At 46.3% G+C, this 13,467-nt stretch overlaps 1 protein-coding gene across 10 annotated transcripts in view; it reads right to left on the reverse strand.

Moving 5' to 3' along the window:
* The window catches only part of wdfy3 (WD repeat and FYVE domain containing 3), a 73,405-nt gene that overhangs the window by 12,025 nt on the left and 47,913 nt on the right, over positions 1-13,467 (reverse strand). For 9 of the 10 annotated variants that reach the window (XM_047328983.1, XM_047328984.1, XM_047328979.1 and 6 more), the window contains 19 exons: positions 13,321-13,394; positions 13,028-13,189; positions 12,792-12,886; positions 12,570-12,690; positions 12,137-12,354; positions 10,585-10,781; positions 10,276-10,410; positions 9,028-9,207; positions 8,153-8,386; positions 7,963-8,062; positions 7,151-7,311; positions 4,977-5,206; positions 3,894-4,003; positions 3,070-3,252; positions 2,310-2,467; positions 2,087-2,164; positions 1,744-1,974; positions 473-641; positions 173-336 (listed from right to left, as the gene is read on the reverse strand). In XM_047328983.1, the coding sequence (XP_047184939.1) occupies positions 173-336; positions 473-641; positions 1,744-1,974; positions 2,087-2,164; positions 2,310-2,467; positions 3,070-3,252; positions 3,894-4,003; positions 4,977-5,206; positions 7,151-7,311; positions 7,963-8,062; positions 8,153-8,386; positions 9,028-9,207; positions 10,276-10,410; positions 10,585-10,781; positions 12,137-12,354; positions 12,570-12,690; positions 12,792-12,886; positions 13,028-13,189; positions 13,321-13,394 (3,000 nt within the window). The remainder of the gene's footprint in view (positions 1-172; positions 337-472; positions 642-1,743; positions 1,975-2,086; positions 2,165-2,309; positions 2,468-3,069; positions 3,253-3,893; positions 4,004-4,976; positions 5,207-7,150; positions 7,312-7,962; positions 8,063-8,152; positions 8,387-9,027; positions 9,208-10,275; positions 10,411-10,584; positions 10,782-12,136; positions 12,355-12,569; positions 12,691-12,791; positions 12,887-13,027; positions 13,190-13,320; positions 13,395-13,467) is intronic. The other variant, XM_047328980.1, reaches the window with a different exon arrangement.

Genomic DNA, 13,467 nt, shown 5'->3' on the forward strand with positions numbered 1-13,467 from the left:
TGACCTTCTCCCCCCCGATCGTCTCTCTCCCCTGACCTTCTCCCCCCCGACCGTCTCTCTCCCCCGACCGTCTCCCCCCCCGATCGTCTCTCTCCCCTGACCTTCTCCCCCCGATCGTCTCTCTCCCCTGACCTTCCCCCCCCCCCCCCCCCGACCGTCTCTCCCCCCCGACCTTCTCGCCCTCCTCCAGGAGGCGCAGCAGCGACGTGTTGTCCGTCCTCTGCTCCTCCTCCGGGCCTCCGGACTCCAGCAGCTGCTCCTGGAGCTGCTCCTGACTGTCCTCGTCGGCGCCGTCCGCCGTGGACCTGGACCTCTTCAGCGGCGCCTTCACCAGACCTGCAGAGCACAGAGACGTGTGAAAGAGGCGTCTTCCAGGTGAACTAGTGCAGCGACCGTGGATTGTTTTTCTCTGTAACTCAGCCTGTGGTCCCTGTTAAAAGCCTCAAACCTCGACCTTCCCGCTCCTCCGTACCTTTGACCCTGGCGATGGTGTCCTCCCCGTGCTCGGGCTCGTGCTGCGCCGTCTCCCCCTCGGTGTTGTGCTCCACAGAGTGCTGGTACATGCCCGGGTTCCCAGACAGCAGGCGCACGTAGTACTCTTTGCTGTCGTAGCTGATGGCTCGCCGGTAACGCTGAGGCTTCTGGAGAAGAAGGGGGGGGGGGGGGGGGGGGGGGGGGGGGGTTTAGGAGGGAGAAGGTGAGACGGACTTCAAGGATTGGCTTGAGATAATGAGCACAGATTTTCTTGTATTGATATTCAAAGGTGACCTGTTTTATCATCGTCTTCCCTTTTTCTTTTATCGTTTAAAGGAAAAAATACCAGTAGGTCTGCAGAGGACTTCAATGTAATACTATGTTCAGGTTCTTCATATGTTAGTTTGTCATATGTATTTGTTCATGATGTGTCAGTTATGACTTTGAATGGAAGTCAAAGGGATAAGGGAGAAGAAACTGTTGGACAGAAAACAACTTGGAAAGGGAAGAACAGAAACACATTTGTTTGTAGTCAGGGAGACAATAAATAATTAACAGAATCTAGAAGATCATATTTGGGTTTTTATTTTCAAATGGTTTATTTGGCTTTCAACTGGAACATGGAACCGGGTACATGGACATCTTCTGCCGCCTTGGCCTTGAGCCTGAAGGCTCAGAGCAAACGGCCCGTGATGGGATCTAGCCGGAAGGCGCGACCGTACGGGACTTTGTCAAACAAACCCCTCGACGACTCCCGGAGCAGCTTTGAATTATACATTAAGATTAAGGCCTAGTGGGACCTAATTAGAGTGGAAAGGAAAAACTCTCCTCGGAAAAGATTCCAAGTCTCGCTAGTCTGTGTTGTGTGACAGAAAAGATGGCACGCGACGGTGAATCAAACCTAAGTGAGCCGTCGCTCTGCCTCCTCCCGACGCAAATAAATGATAAATGACTGTGTGGTGCGAGTGAAGGGATTATCTGTGGAGCTGCAAACAAAGCTGAGTGTGTCTGAGCGGTGCCAGGAGGAGAAGTGAGCCGCCGCTGGTGTCACTTCCTCCTCACACGACGGCGAATGAGATCGTCCGAGAGCGAATAGTCTATCACAGGGGGAAGCGTATGGAGACTTTTTCTGAAAAGGAGCTAAAAGTGCTCGTCTGGACGGAGATGGTTTTTAAAAAGGTATTAGTGATGATGTGGTATTAATAATGTGAAATGTGAATATAATATCAAGTCTCATTCTGATGCAGCTGTTGGCAAGTGGCTGAATACCTGAGCCGAGTTGGTGTTGGGCTCCGTCTCGGGGATGTACGGGTAGTGGATGTAGAACATGTCGTTGCGGACCATCTTCTTCCTCATGCGGCAGGGCCCCTCCGTCATCTCCAGCACAAACTTGTCCAGGCTGGAGCCGATGGGCGGCCCCCAGAGGCCCCGCTCGCGCAGCAGCTCGTACTCGTTGGAAGCCCACTCCTCCGTCACGTACTTGAGGGTGTTCTGCTGCCGCTGGGAGACGCAGGGGGGAAGAGGGCGAGTCAGTCACAACGTGCCAGCATCATCGAGCATCACCGAGCCGACACACATCATCTCCAATAAACCAGCTGGAACGTGCTACCACCTCTTGATATTCTTTGTACTGCATGGCCACCAGGTCTCGCACCACAGCGATGTGCGTGAACATCCACTGGAAAGTCTCCTGGCGATCAGAAACACAGGAAACAGTCAACAAGTCTGACTGACGTATAGTTTTTGAGGATATCGTGTAGAAGTCCCACAGGATGTCGGTTGTGTTCCTGTGTGTGTGTGTGTGTGTGTGTGTGTGTGTGTGTGTGTGTCAGTACCTGTGCAGAGAGGCTGTTCTTGTTCAGGCTGTTCTCCTTCTTGTGGCGCCGGACGCCCGTCAGCTTGGAGAGGCCGAAGCCACTGGACACTCTGGACAGTTTGGATTGGCTCGCCGGTGCCGCCGCTTCGCCGCGGCTGATGCACTTCTTCTCATGGACTGAACGAGACAAAAATAAATCAATCACCATCCTCAAAATCGTCACTTTTCATATGACGGCGTATTGTGGCCATTGGAGGAAAAAAAAAAGATAAGAGTCGGGGGAAGGGGGTAATATTCAAAGGAAAAAAATTAATTATTTCTGACATTAAAGTCGTAAATTTACGAGAACAAAGTTGCTAATTTTCTCTTTTACCCTGGACAATCCAGAAACCCCCCCCACTGTTTTCTTATGAAATCATTTTCTACTCGAGAAAATACACGGAAAACTTTTTGTTTTCTCACGAGACTCGGTTTCCCGACAAAGTGTCTTGTTCCAGCAGGTTGAGTCAAAACTTTGGTAATAACCATCCATATGTCAGCAAAACGCAACAGTGACGAAGTGAGCGGCTCAGCAGTAATAGCTTCCTGCTGGCAGAGCTCCAGGTGAGAGCTTTTACTTTGAAAAGCAACAAGAGGCGTTTTCTCAAAAACTCAATCTTCTTATGTAATGACCACGGATTCCGCCACAGATGCCAAACGGGCACGGCGAAGGAAGCGACGAGCTCGTGTGGAGAAAGTCTTATACTTTGTAGGGGTGCGCTTGTTTCTGCGCGGCTCACCCAGGTGGTTCTGCCAGCTCTTCAGGGCGGGCTCCTCCAGGGCGGGCCGGGCGGTGGCGATGTCCACGTGGCCTCTGTCGTTGCACGGCAGCGACACCTTGAAGATGTCCTCCAGCATCTGCCGCTTGCTGTGCATCAGCTCCGTCCACACGCGGTTCACCGCCTTCAGCAGCAGCTGTCGCCCTGCGCGGACACGACAACGAGCGGATTTAACGTCGCTTCGTAGCTTTAAACGGACATGTTCATCGTATACTTTCCTCTCTGCTTTTTTTTTTTTTTTTAAATTAAGCTAAACATCACGCAAACAGAAGTTAAATCAAAAGTTACTGAAGGTTAATCCCCTGCAATTTTCTGTGGTTTACATGGAGGTATAGTCTGAATTTTTCACACATTTATTGCTCCTCATGTCAAATGGAATTTGTATGAAATGTCAAACTAAAAACGTCAAAACGTCTTTTTAGTTAATTATGTGTTGGAGTGAGAATTCTCCACGTGCATGGGTGTACTTATGTTTCTGTACATTTAGTGTACGGGTGTGTGTTTATATATAGGTATGACGTCCCTCTATGGATGTAAAGGTGTGTGTGTGTACGCATGTGTATACCTACGTGCTTGTTCCTACTTAATTTTTAATATTTCTTTATATTTCTTTATTATTATTTATCATTTACTTAAAAAATAAATTCGCCTTGTTCTTAGTGTAAGAAAAAAAAGAAAAATCAATCTAATTTGGACACAAAAATTACAATATCAACACCACACATGTAAACAGCCAGTGTCTTAAACAGGTCTACTTTCCACACACACACGTGACGGTTCCTCACCCTCGCTGACGTCGTGGCTGTGCGTGGCGTCGGCATCATTGTCCGTGGGGATCATGACGTGCCAGGTCGTCATCCTGGCCTCCGCCTCCAGACCGAAGCCCTCCACGCTGCTGCGGAGAGAGAGAAAAACACACATGGTGTTGTGTTAAAGCCCGTCGCGTCTCCCAGCACCGTCGGAAAATCTGTCTCTTCCCACCCGCTGCAGTTCTTCTGGCAGGACACTCGCACGCACCATAAAGAAAGATGAGACTTGCCATAATTACACTCTAAAGAACGAAGGTGTGTGACTGTGATGAGTTCATGTTTCAAATGAAGCTGCTAAGAAATAATCTCAAGTTAAACCTCATGTCAGGGGAAAATAGAACCACGGAATATGCCAAAAAGGTTTAAAGGAGACATATTCTGCTTTCCCCCCAGTTTTTCCCCATTTCCCCTATAGTTTTTTTTTTTTTGCACGTGTAAACCTTTTCAAGTAACAACCCCCCAAATTTAAATTATGAACCTGAATATGAGCATGTACAGAAAGACAAGAGATTCCTAGCTTTATAGTTAAGACAAAAAATACTCTCAGTGATGATGTGACATGAGTTTTATGTTTAAGCGTCTGAAAGTGTCCCAGCATGATTTCAAAATAAGTAAAAAAAATTTTTTTTAAAAAGAATGAATAAAAGGTGGAAAAAATACAGAAACGTAGTCATCTAGGTTTAAATGTTTTGGGCTTGTATTGTTTCACAAATTAATCTAATTATCTGGCTAATAAGTAGAATCTGTGTCCAGTAGCTACTGCTTAACACTTACTTACTCACTGACCTAACACTTAATTCATCTCCGCTTTTCAAACTGGAAACATGGAAAATAGGGCTTATATATATATGAAGAAAATGTTGTGTTTTATGACAATGCATAATCCATAACAGACTCAGGCTACACATACAGTATTTGTTAGCGGGACGAATTTTCAGACCCACAGTCGATCATAATAAAAAGTTTAAAACCAACCGCAGACCCGGGGCAGGTGTGTGTGCGTGTGTGTGCGTGTGTGCGTGTGTGCGTGTGTGCGTGTGTGTGTTCACGCGTACTCACCTCCCGCTGTGCAGGCAGATGAAGCAGTGGGCCAGGCAGGCCACAAAGTCCTGGTCGTGGTTGCCCGGCCCGAGCACCAGGTTGCGGTTGACGGTCAGCACCCGCAGCGCGTCCAGCAGGGCCACCTGCTGAGCCACCGTCTTGTGCGGCCGACAGAGCTGGTAGAGCACCGTCCGGTTCAGACAGTGGTAGATGGTGTCGAGGGAGAGGCCCTGGGAACGACGCTTGGACTGCGCGGAGGAGACGACGCAGGAGGAGGCAAAAGGAGAGAGAACGTAGATATTCGGTTATAAAGGTTGTGGCCTGTGGCGCTGCTGAGGTCCTGAATGTGGATAAAGCTGCTTGAGCAGAGAGAAGATTTAGTTTGAGCGACCGGGGCTGAAACGGGGTCAAGTGGTTTGAATGTAGCTTTGTTCTTCTGGTGCTGTTGTTGTTGAACTGTCGGAGCAGAGAACGGCTTCAGGAAACACACTAAGTTATGAAATATTCGTGAGTTAAAATGTGTCCTACATTTTACATTCCGCTCACTGCAATATTTTCGGACACCCGTGAGGATTTGTGTGTGTCTGATTAATACATCTGATGAAACGACACCACGGACGTACAATTTCAATGACAAAAAGAGCTGAAGCCGGTCAACTTGTTTGTTGTCACTTGCTGGACACATCTGGGAGACTACTGTACTAGACTACTGCGAGCAGTATATTCTAAACTCCTACTGTTCGGTAGTTGTTGGTCATCTTCGTCACTAATCCCACTGGGATATTTTTGAAGACACAAAAGGCACATTATGTTTTTTTATTTAAATCCATCTCGGAGCATAATCTCCTAATCGTCTCACTTGTGCAGCGGTGTGAGTGGAAAGCACAGGACTTTACTCAGAGGGAGGGGGGTCCTCTGGGGAGTTAAAACAGAAATGATGCCTTGTTATTTTTTGCATTCTGAAAAAAGCACAAATGCACAAGTGTCATTTTTTTTTGCTCAATAGAAAAAAGACTAACCTAAAATTGTAACTTTATCTTGCAGTAACTCTAACATTACATTACATTAATTTAGCAGATGCTTTTTGTCCAAAGCCACTTACAATAAGTGCATGAACATATTACCCAAAAAATGTAAGAATCAATAACATTTCCCCACCAGCGACATCAAAACCCTCGGATCTCAATTGTGGCCGAATCAAACTCGTCACCATAGAAACGCAGGGAGGAATTATGGACGAGTGGCGACGCAGGAGTTCTGAGACCTTTTCTGCAGCAACAACAAGATTTGCGTTTGTCCACCAGGAATTAAATTTTTGTGCATTCGCCGGCTATAAATGAGTAAGTGATGGAGGCTGCTGCTGCTGCTCGTCTAATTTAATCCTGAGCTTGTTCCTCTGTCGCATTAACTGGAAGAAGAAGCACAGACGGAGCCTCTTTTTTTTTGTCTTTGCCTCCGGCTGCTTACTGTACAAGCAGCACCTGCTGGACGCCGGTGCATTTGGCTTCTAATTTGAAACTGGCACGAATCCAAAGATCTGTTGTGTAATCAGATGTGTCGTAAGTGTCAGGCTTCTTTAAAAATTCCTGTGCCTGCAGCTACATACAGATAATTCCAACTGCGATTCCATAGAAATGCATAAACCCTTCAGCTGACTCTAATAAGCAGTTTGAAATCGATGATATTAACCATCTGCCAAAACGTTTTTCTTAGCCGGACAATCATTTCCCTCCGCCGTTTTTTTTTCAGTATATTTGACATCCGAGTACAAACAGCTAGATGTTTATTAAGTCACTTTTATTACATAAATTAATATTATAAGTTGTTTTATATAAGTAAATATATTATGTAAATAAATCATTTTAAAATCCAACTGTTTTCACATATTACATTCTGTCTGCTATAATGCTGCACAGCGTACACAGAAAGTCACTTTTTTCTTCGGATAGATATTGGAATATTGATACTTCCACTTTCTTGGTTACCTGCTCTAGGACTGATTATTCGTTATTAAAATAGTTGGATTCCCGTCTGTTAAGACAAATATTTTTCCATACTCCCTTTTATTACTTCCCAGACTTCCCCATCTAAGTATTGATAAATTACTATATACAAATACCATACTTTTCCACACTGCGTAGGAAACCATGCGTCTGCTCCACAGAGAAAAGGTTGCGTGGTTTGGTTCGTACCTGTCCGATGAGCTGCACGATGAAGTCCACCACCAGCTTGGAGTCCTTGTTGAACATCCCCTGCCACAGCTTGTCCACCACGCGCTGGGTGAAGTAGAAGACGTTGTTGACCAGGATCTGGTAGCTGCCGCTGCTGCTGAGGGGCAGAGAGGCGTCTTCGCCTGGACGGAGACGGGGGGAGGAAGCGGGAAGGGAAACGGTCACGAACACTGTCACCAAACAACGTTTCCTGAATGTGCAGTAACACGGGCAACCGTTGACCAGTTTTCACTTCCTGTTCCTGTCAACGGCTGAATGTGTGTAACATGGAAAAGAATCCTGTGTATTTGAGATTGAACACAGTGGTATTTGGTATAGATGGAAATCAACGTGAAATATTTCTCACTAACTGAAAGTTAGATGATTTTTTTGTCCGTGTTCAAAGGAAAATGTTAAAAATACATGACATTTTTTTTGTATCTCATTTAGAAACGTCACAAGAAGCCTTGTAGAAAAAATGCTGAAGGTGTTTGCAGTTCTATCTGCGTCAGACTCTGATTTGCTGAGTCATGATGCAGCTATTAAAAACCTCTCACGGAGCCAAGAAGAGGAATCGGTCCTGCGGCACATTCCTCCGAGACATTCTCCGTCTCATCGTCAGCTGAAATTAGCAGTGACGGCGAGTTTGAGATGCTCTATTCGCTAATTTGGCAGGTAAGAAACGATTCCATTAAATGTGAAATAAATAATGTGTCCGGGAAATAATACAAAGGGAAGTCTGCCTGGTAAGAGAACTGTATTATATGAGGTGTTATACAAGACTTTGTTCCGACCTAGCAGGACGTCGGCGGCCAGCAGATGCTCCATGACACCGTCCAGGATGTTGGACTGAAACTCCTTCTGCTGGGTTCTGGTGGAGCGTTCAGGGGACGCCTAGTGACGCGGGAAAAACACACACACATTCAGGGTGATGAAGAAATGAGTTTTGTGCCTCGAGACACCGCCACTGTCCTCCCCACTCACCTCCAGCAGAAGGTCAACGATGGGCGTCTGCTTGCTGGCCGGCGTCATGCACAGGTTGTCCATGATCAGGACCCTCATGAAGTCGAAGACGTACTTCTTGGCCGGGTGGTTGGTCAGGGACGTCTTGGAGCCCACGTTGCAGTACTCTGACTGGCTGCGGTTCATGCCCGAGTCTCCGGCGAAGGCCTTGAACTCTTCGATGGGAGACCCCGCCTCGTCGTCCAAGTCGCTGACCTAGAATGGATGGAGGGAGGGAGAGGTCATACACACTCTATCCACCTATTTATCCATCATCCATCTATCCATCCATTTGCCTATCCATCCATTTGCCTATCCATCCATCCATCCATCCATCAATCTATCTATCTATTAATCCATCCATCCATCAATCTATCTATTAATCCATCTATCCATCAATCTATCTATTAATCCATCTATCCATCAATCTATCTATTAATCCATCTATCCATCAATCTATCTATTAATCAGTCTATCCATCAATCTATCCATCTACCTATCTATTAAACCATCCATCCATCCATCTATCCATCCATCCAAAGTTCTGAGAAAAACTGCTGCATCCTTCCGTTTGCTCTTGAAACTGCAGTAGTGAAGATTCCAAAGAGGATAATAACTCAAGGTTTTTTACGGCCCCATAAGAGAGAGTCAATACATCTGCAGTGGGTTCTTAGAGCTTGTGATCAATACGTGTGATTACTTGTGGCCGTGGTGATGAGTTCTTATTCCCTCAAGTCTTGGTACAAAAATCTCTCATGCATCGTAAATAAAAGTCTCGACACAGAAGAAGGTAGAAAACTGCAATTCCCTTAGTGGTCACCAGGGAATGCTGTGGAATTCTTCCTGTCCAGACTCACCATCTCAGAGTAGGGCCTGATGTTGAAGGGGAAGACGGAGGCGGCGAGGGCGCAGAGGAACTCGGGACTGTGCCACATCGGCGCCAGGTCGGACACGTTGTGGTACAGGTACCTGAAGAACTGCATCAGAGTGACGGGGTACTCCCGCAGCCAGGAGCCTTCCTCCTCTGACTGCCACGGCTGGAGAGGAAGAGACACACACACACGAGAAAAGAAATCAAGGAACTGACTTTAAGCAAATCACTGTCACTGAAACGTCCCGTCAACAATATAGAAAAGTGGAACTTTCTCAGCAGCGAGAAGCGAGGATACGCTCAGAAACTCCTCGACGTGCGGATGGGGACGAAGACGGCGTGTGTGCCGAATCATCTTTGTTGGATTAACGGAGCTTTGAAAAACCGGCCCCTTCAGAGAAATCCAGGGATCAACTACTTAAAAAGACGAACATGAAAAAACCCTCACACACATCGGTGTTTTCTAAGATATAGGCTTCTGTTTGGGAGTGTTCAAAAGAAAAAAAAGGTGTTGAATACGTAGCAAAATATGGATTTGTAATTTGTACAAGCTCCCAGTGTTAAGACGGAGTAATACTTAGAAGAAAAACTCTAATAAATAAATGTGTGAGATTCTGTGAAGTAACCTTTCAGGATCAGTTTGTCTGCTCGACTCTCTGCCTGCACCTCTCGACTTGAACCAGCTTCCCCCAACCTGCCGTCTCCTCAGTCACTGACTGCAGGTAGTTCCATGATAAAAATTTTATTTACAATAAAAGTAAATAAAAATTTACAATTTCTAGTAAATTTGTGACTTTAATCTTTGTGTTTCCGACTCTAAGCAAATATATGATTTTATAATCTCAGTGAATATCAGAGTTTTCCTCCAAATTCTATAAATGAAATGTCCAAAACGGACGTTTTTAGCCATCCTCTGGCTCCATAATATGCCATCATACACCGTAGTAAAAAAAAAAGAAAGAAGCTATTTTACAATAAAACACCTTTATAGGTTTTGGAAACTTTGATTGAAATTTTTTGGGCAACCTAAAATGGGGAAGCACTTCAGATATTGTGGAAGATTCTGGAAGATGCTTATTTGGGCCCCATTTAGTTTTTTCTCTGTTTTTGCCAGTGGGCATATTTAATTCAAAAGATAATTATCCTCCTGAAAATTATAAATAAGATCAGATGAAAAAAAGATGTAAGCTCCCAGTGTTTTTCACAATGTGGGCTGAATAACGCTGGTTCCCACCAGGTTGAGCATGCTGCGCAGCATGGCCAGCAGCAGGAAGGCGGCCTCGGTGCACACGCTGTGGATGGAGCCCACCACCGTCCCACTGGAGGCCGGTATCCCGAAGATGAACGTCCAGATGGAGTCCAGGTCGAACTGGGAGGAAAGAACACAGAAAAACTGGGGTAATACAAGGCCGCGTAAAAACACATCAATACGATTACTGTCATCTGTCGTACTTATAACTTTAGCTGTTACACAAGCATAGTACAGTATGTAAGACAAGAAAATACTAGTCATTAGAAGGAAAAAATGTTTTGGTGTACTAACATGTACCTGCAGGCTGTCCGGCAGCTCGATGATGGGCTGCTGCAGGAAGAGAGCCATGAGCAGGAAGTAGAGCTCGGGCACGTTGGTGTGTTTGGGCAGCAGCGTCTGCATCACGGGGAACCCCGGGAAGTGGCAGGCGTCACGGTTGATCTCTCGCAGCGTGGAGCGTCCGCCGGCACTGCGGCCCACGTTGAAACCTGAGGAGGGAAAGAGAATGTCACGACGGCGTTTTACCGCAGATAGCCTGTGGGCTAAGGCGACTCTGAAAACCTCTGGTCGTGCCTGTTTTTTTGGGGGGGGGGGAGTTTAAACCAAGCAGGTTAATCAAGGACATGGATACAGTAATAACCCCGGGACTGTGATTCTTCTAACTGAGCTAATCAGACGGGATTTACTTATTTATGTCGGGAAAAAAATAACTCATAAAGACCAAAAAATGAGGGGATTCGGTGGAGCTAAAATCTAGAGGGCGTCAGCCTCGTAGCACATACGACAAAGCTGCAGCCACGATTGCCCCGTGAGGCCAAGTCATCTCTAAGGGTTTTCATCAGCAAAGGTCAATGGTTCTCAACCTGGAGGTTGGTGCAGCTGTAAAGAAGTCGTTTAAAGAAGTAATAAAAAAAAATTTAAAAAGGAATTCAATGACTAAATATTGACTCTGCTTTTAATATTTTTTATAGTGTAAAATTAGAGCATAAAAAAAGTTCTGTAAAGCAAAAATAAAATACATTTTAGATATTGAAAAATAACTACAGAGACCGAAAACCATTGAGCTCAGGAGGGACTTTGATTACGACGGCATATTGAGGACATTTTAGGAGAATTTTTTTTTTTTTTTACGGAACCGGGTAATATTCCGAGGAAAAAAGACTGACTTTTAAGTCGTAAATTATAACGTAACGTAAAATATAACTTGAAATTCTCTGAGAAGAAAGTGGCAAATTTTATGAGAAAAATAAATTAGAAAAATTGTGTTTTGTTTTGCCAGGGAACTACATCGCTTCAGGATCAGCGCAGACGGATGTTCCACACTGTTGCAACTCCTCGCTTACTTGTCACGTGTGACATTTTTTCTTCTAAATTTGTGACTATAATCTCAGAGAATATACGACTTTCCTTCTCGCAAATTTACGACTTCAATCTCTTTACCCCTTTCCCCCGGGTCCGTAATTTTTCTTCTTCTTTTTCATACAATGGTCCTAATACGCTGTCGTACTATGATTGCAGCAGCAGCAGGGGAGGCACAAAACAAAACAAAGTGAAGACGAACCCTTGGCCGTGCGGCGCACAAACTGCGCAGCTGTCTGTTTACTGAATGAGGGCCAACTCCGTCGGAAAGCGTTGCCAGAGTGAGGAGAGGCGTCTGCTGAGCCATGTTACAACATACGGGTATTAACACTTTTCATCCTTCTGACTCTCGTGAGGCGGGATAGTCAACGTACAGTATTTAGTCTAAAATCCACTCAATCTTTCAAACTGTCTTTCCAACTTTCAGATTTTGTCCGGTTCACTGTGATGTCCACGCCCCCCGGAGGCTGCACGCCGCACTCACCCAGCACCGTCCCGATCTTGTTGGTCAGGACCGAGTCGGTGTGGTCGAGCCAGCCGCCTCCGCACAGGCCCTCTTTGAAGCGGTTGAGGATGGGCTGGTTGGAGAGCAGCACCACCAGGATCCACAGGGCCGCCGTCACCGTGCTCGAGTGGAGGTGTTCCTCCATGAACATCAGGAGCCAGTCGAAGCCCAGCGTCCGCACCAGCTCCTCACACGCTCTGCGGGGCGGGGGGGGGGGGGGGGGGGTTGGAATGTTGTGTTGTGTTTTACCAGTAGTAGAATAAAACCGTAGTAGAATAATTGCTTCCTCTAATGATCAGACATGTTTCAAAGATCCTGGAAAATCTGCGTTCGTCTCTTTAACACGTGAATATTAATATTCTGCAGAAACAATGAATTCCGTCGGGGAATTTGTGGTTCTCCTGGTTCTTACTGGGCGTTCACGGTGCATTTCTCTTTGGTGGTGAAGAGCAGCCTGAGCAGGTTGTCCAGCAGTCGGTTCCTCAGCAGGATGAGGTTGGCCGACAGCAGCCCGCCAAAGTCATCGTCGTTACCTGGAGACACAAGAAAGATCGTACAGTCACGTGGTCTGGGTTCGACGAACAAAAGGGCCTGAATGGATGTTTGTTCTGTATTTTAACCATCGTATCGTTACCTCCGTCAATCTTCTCCTCGTTATTGATCTCCATGACGACAAACTTCTCACACACGGCAAACGTGGGAAGAGTCGAGGAGATGAACTGTCCGAACCTGACAGATGGAAACCAGACAGAGTTCCACAATTTAGTATCAGAAAAAAAACAAACCAAAAAGCGTTTAGTTTCCTCGGAGTGTGTGGATACTGTGTGTGTGTGGATGTGTGTGGATGTGTGTGGATGTGTGTGTCCGTACCGCAGCAGGTCGTAGGGGTTGGGGAAGCCCTGCAGCAGCAGACTGAGCACGTTGCTGATGGCGGCGACGGTGGGCTGGGACAGCGAGGTGTCCCTCAGGGTCAGCAGCAGCCTCGGGATCAGCTGGAACTCCCGCAGCAGTTTGGCATTTTTGGCCGCCTCACTGTTCCACAACACAAGGAAGCGACGCACACACACACACACACACACACAAACACACAGGTAAGATTAGAGCTCAGCTTCTTCTGTTGAAGTGACAATATGTGTTTTGGGGTTGTTTTCTTAAAAACTTGCCTGGATTCCGTCAGCAGCTCGATGAAATGCTCAAACAGAGACAGGTGGAGCTCATAGGGAGCGTGGAGCCAGACCTGAGGAGCAGACAGAGCAGAGTGACCCCACTTTCTTTATAGGTTTCTCTTCTGGTGGCTAGTACTGTACATC

This window comes from Scophthalmus maximus, chromosome 19 (genome assembly GCF_022379125.1).
Source record: "Scophthalmus maximus strain ysfricsl-2021 chromosome 19, ASM2237912v1, whole genome shotgun sequence".
NCBI classification, from domain to species: Eukaryota; Metazoa; Chordata; class Actinopteri; order Pleuronectiformes; family Scophthalmidae; genus Scophthalmus; species Scophthalmus maximus.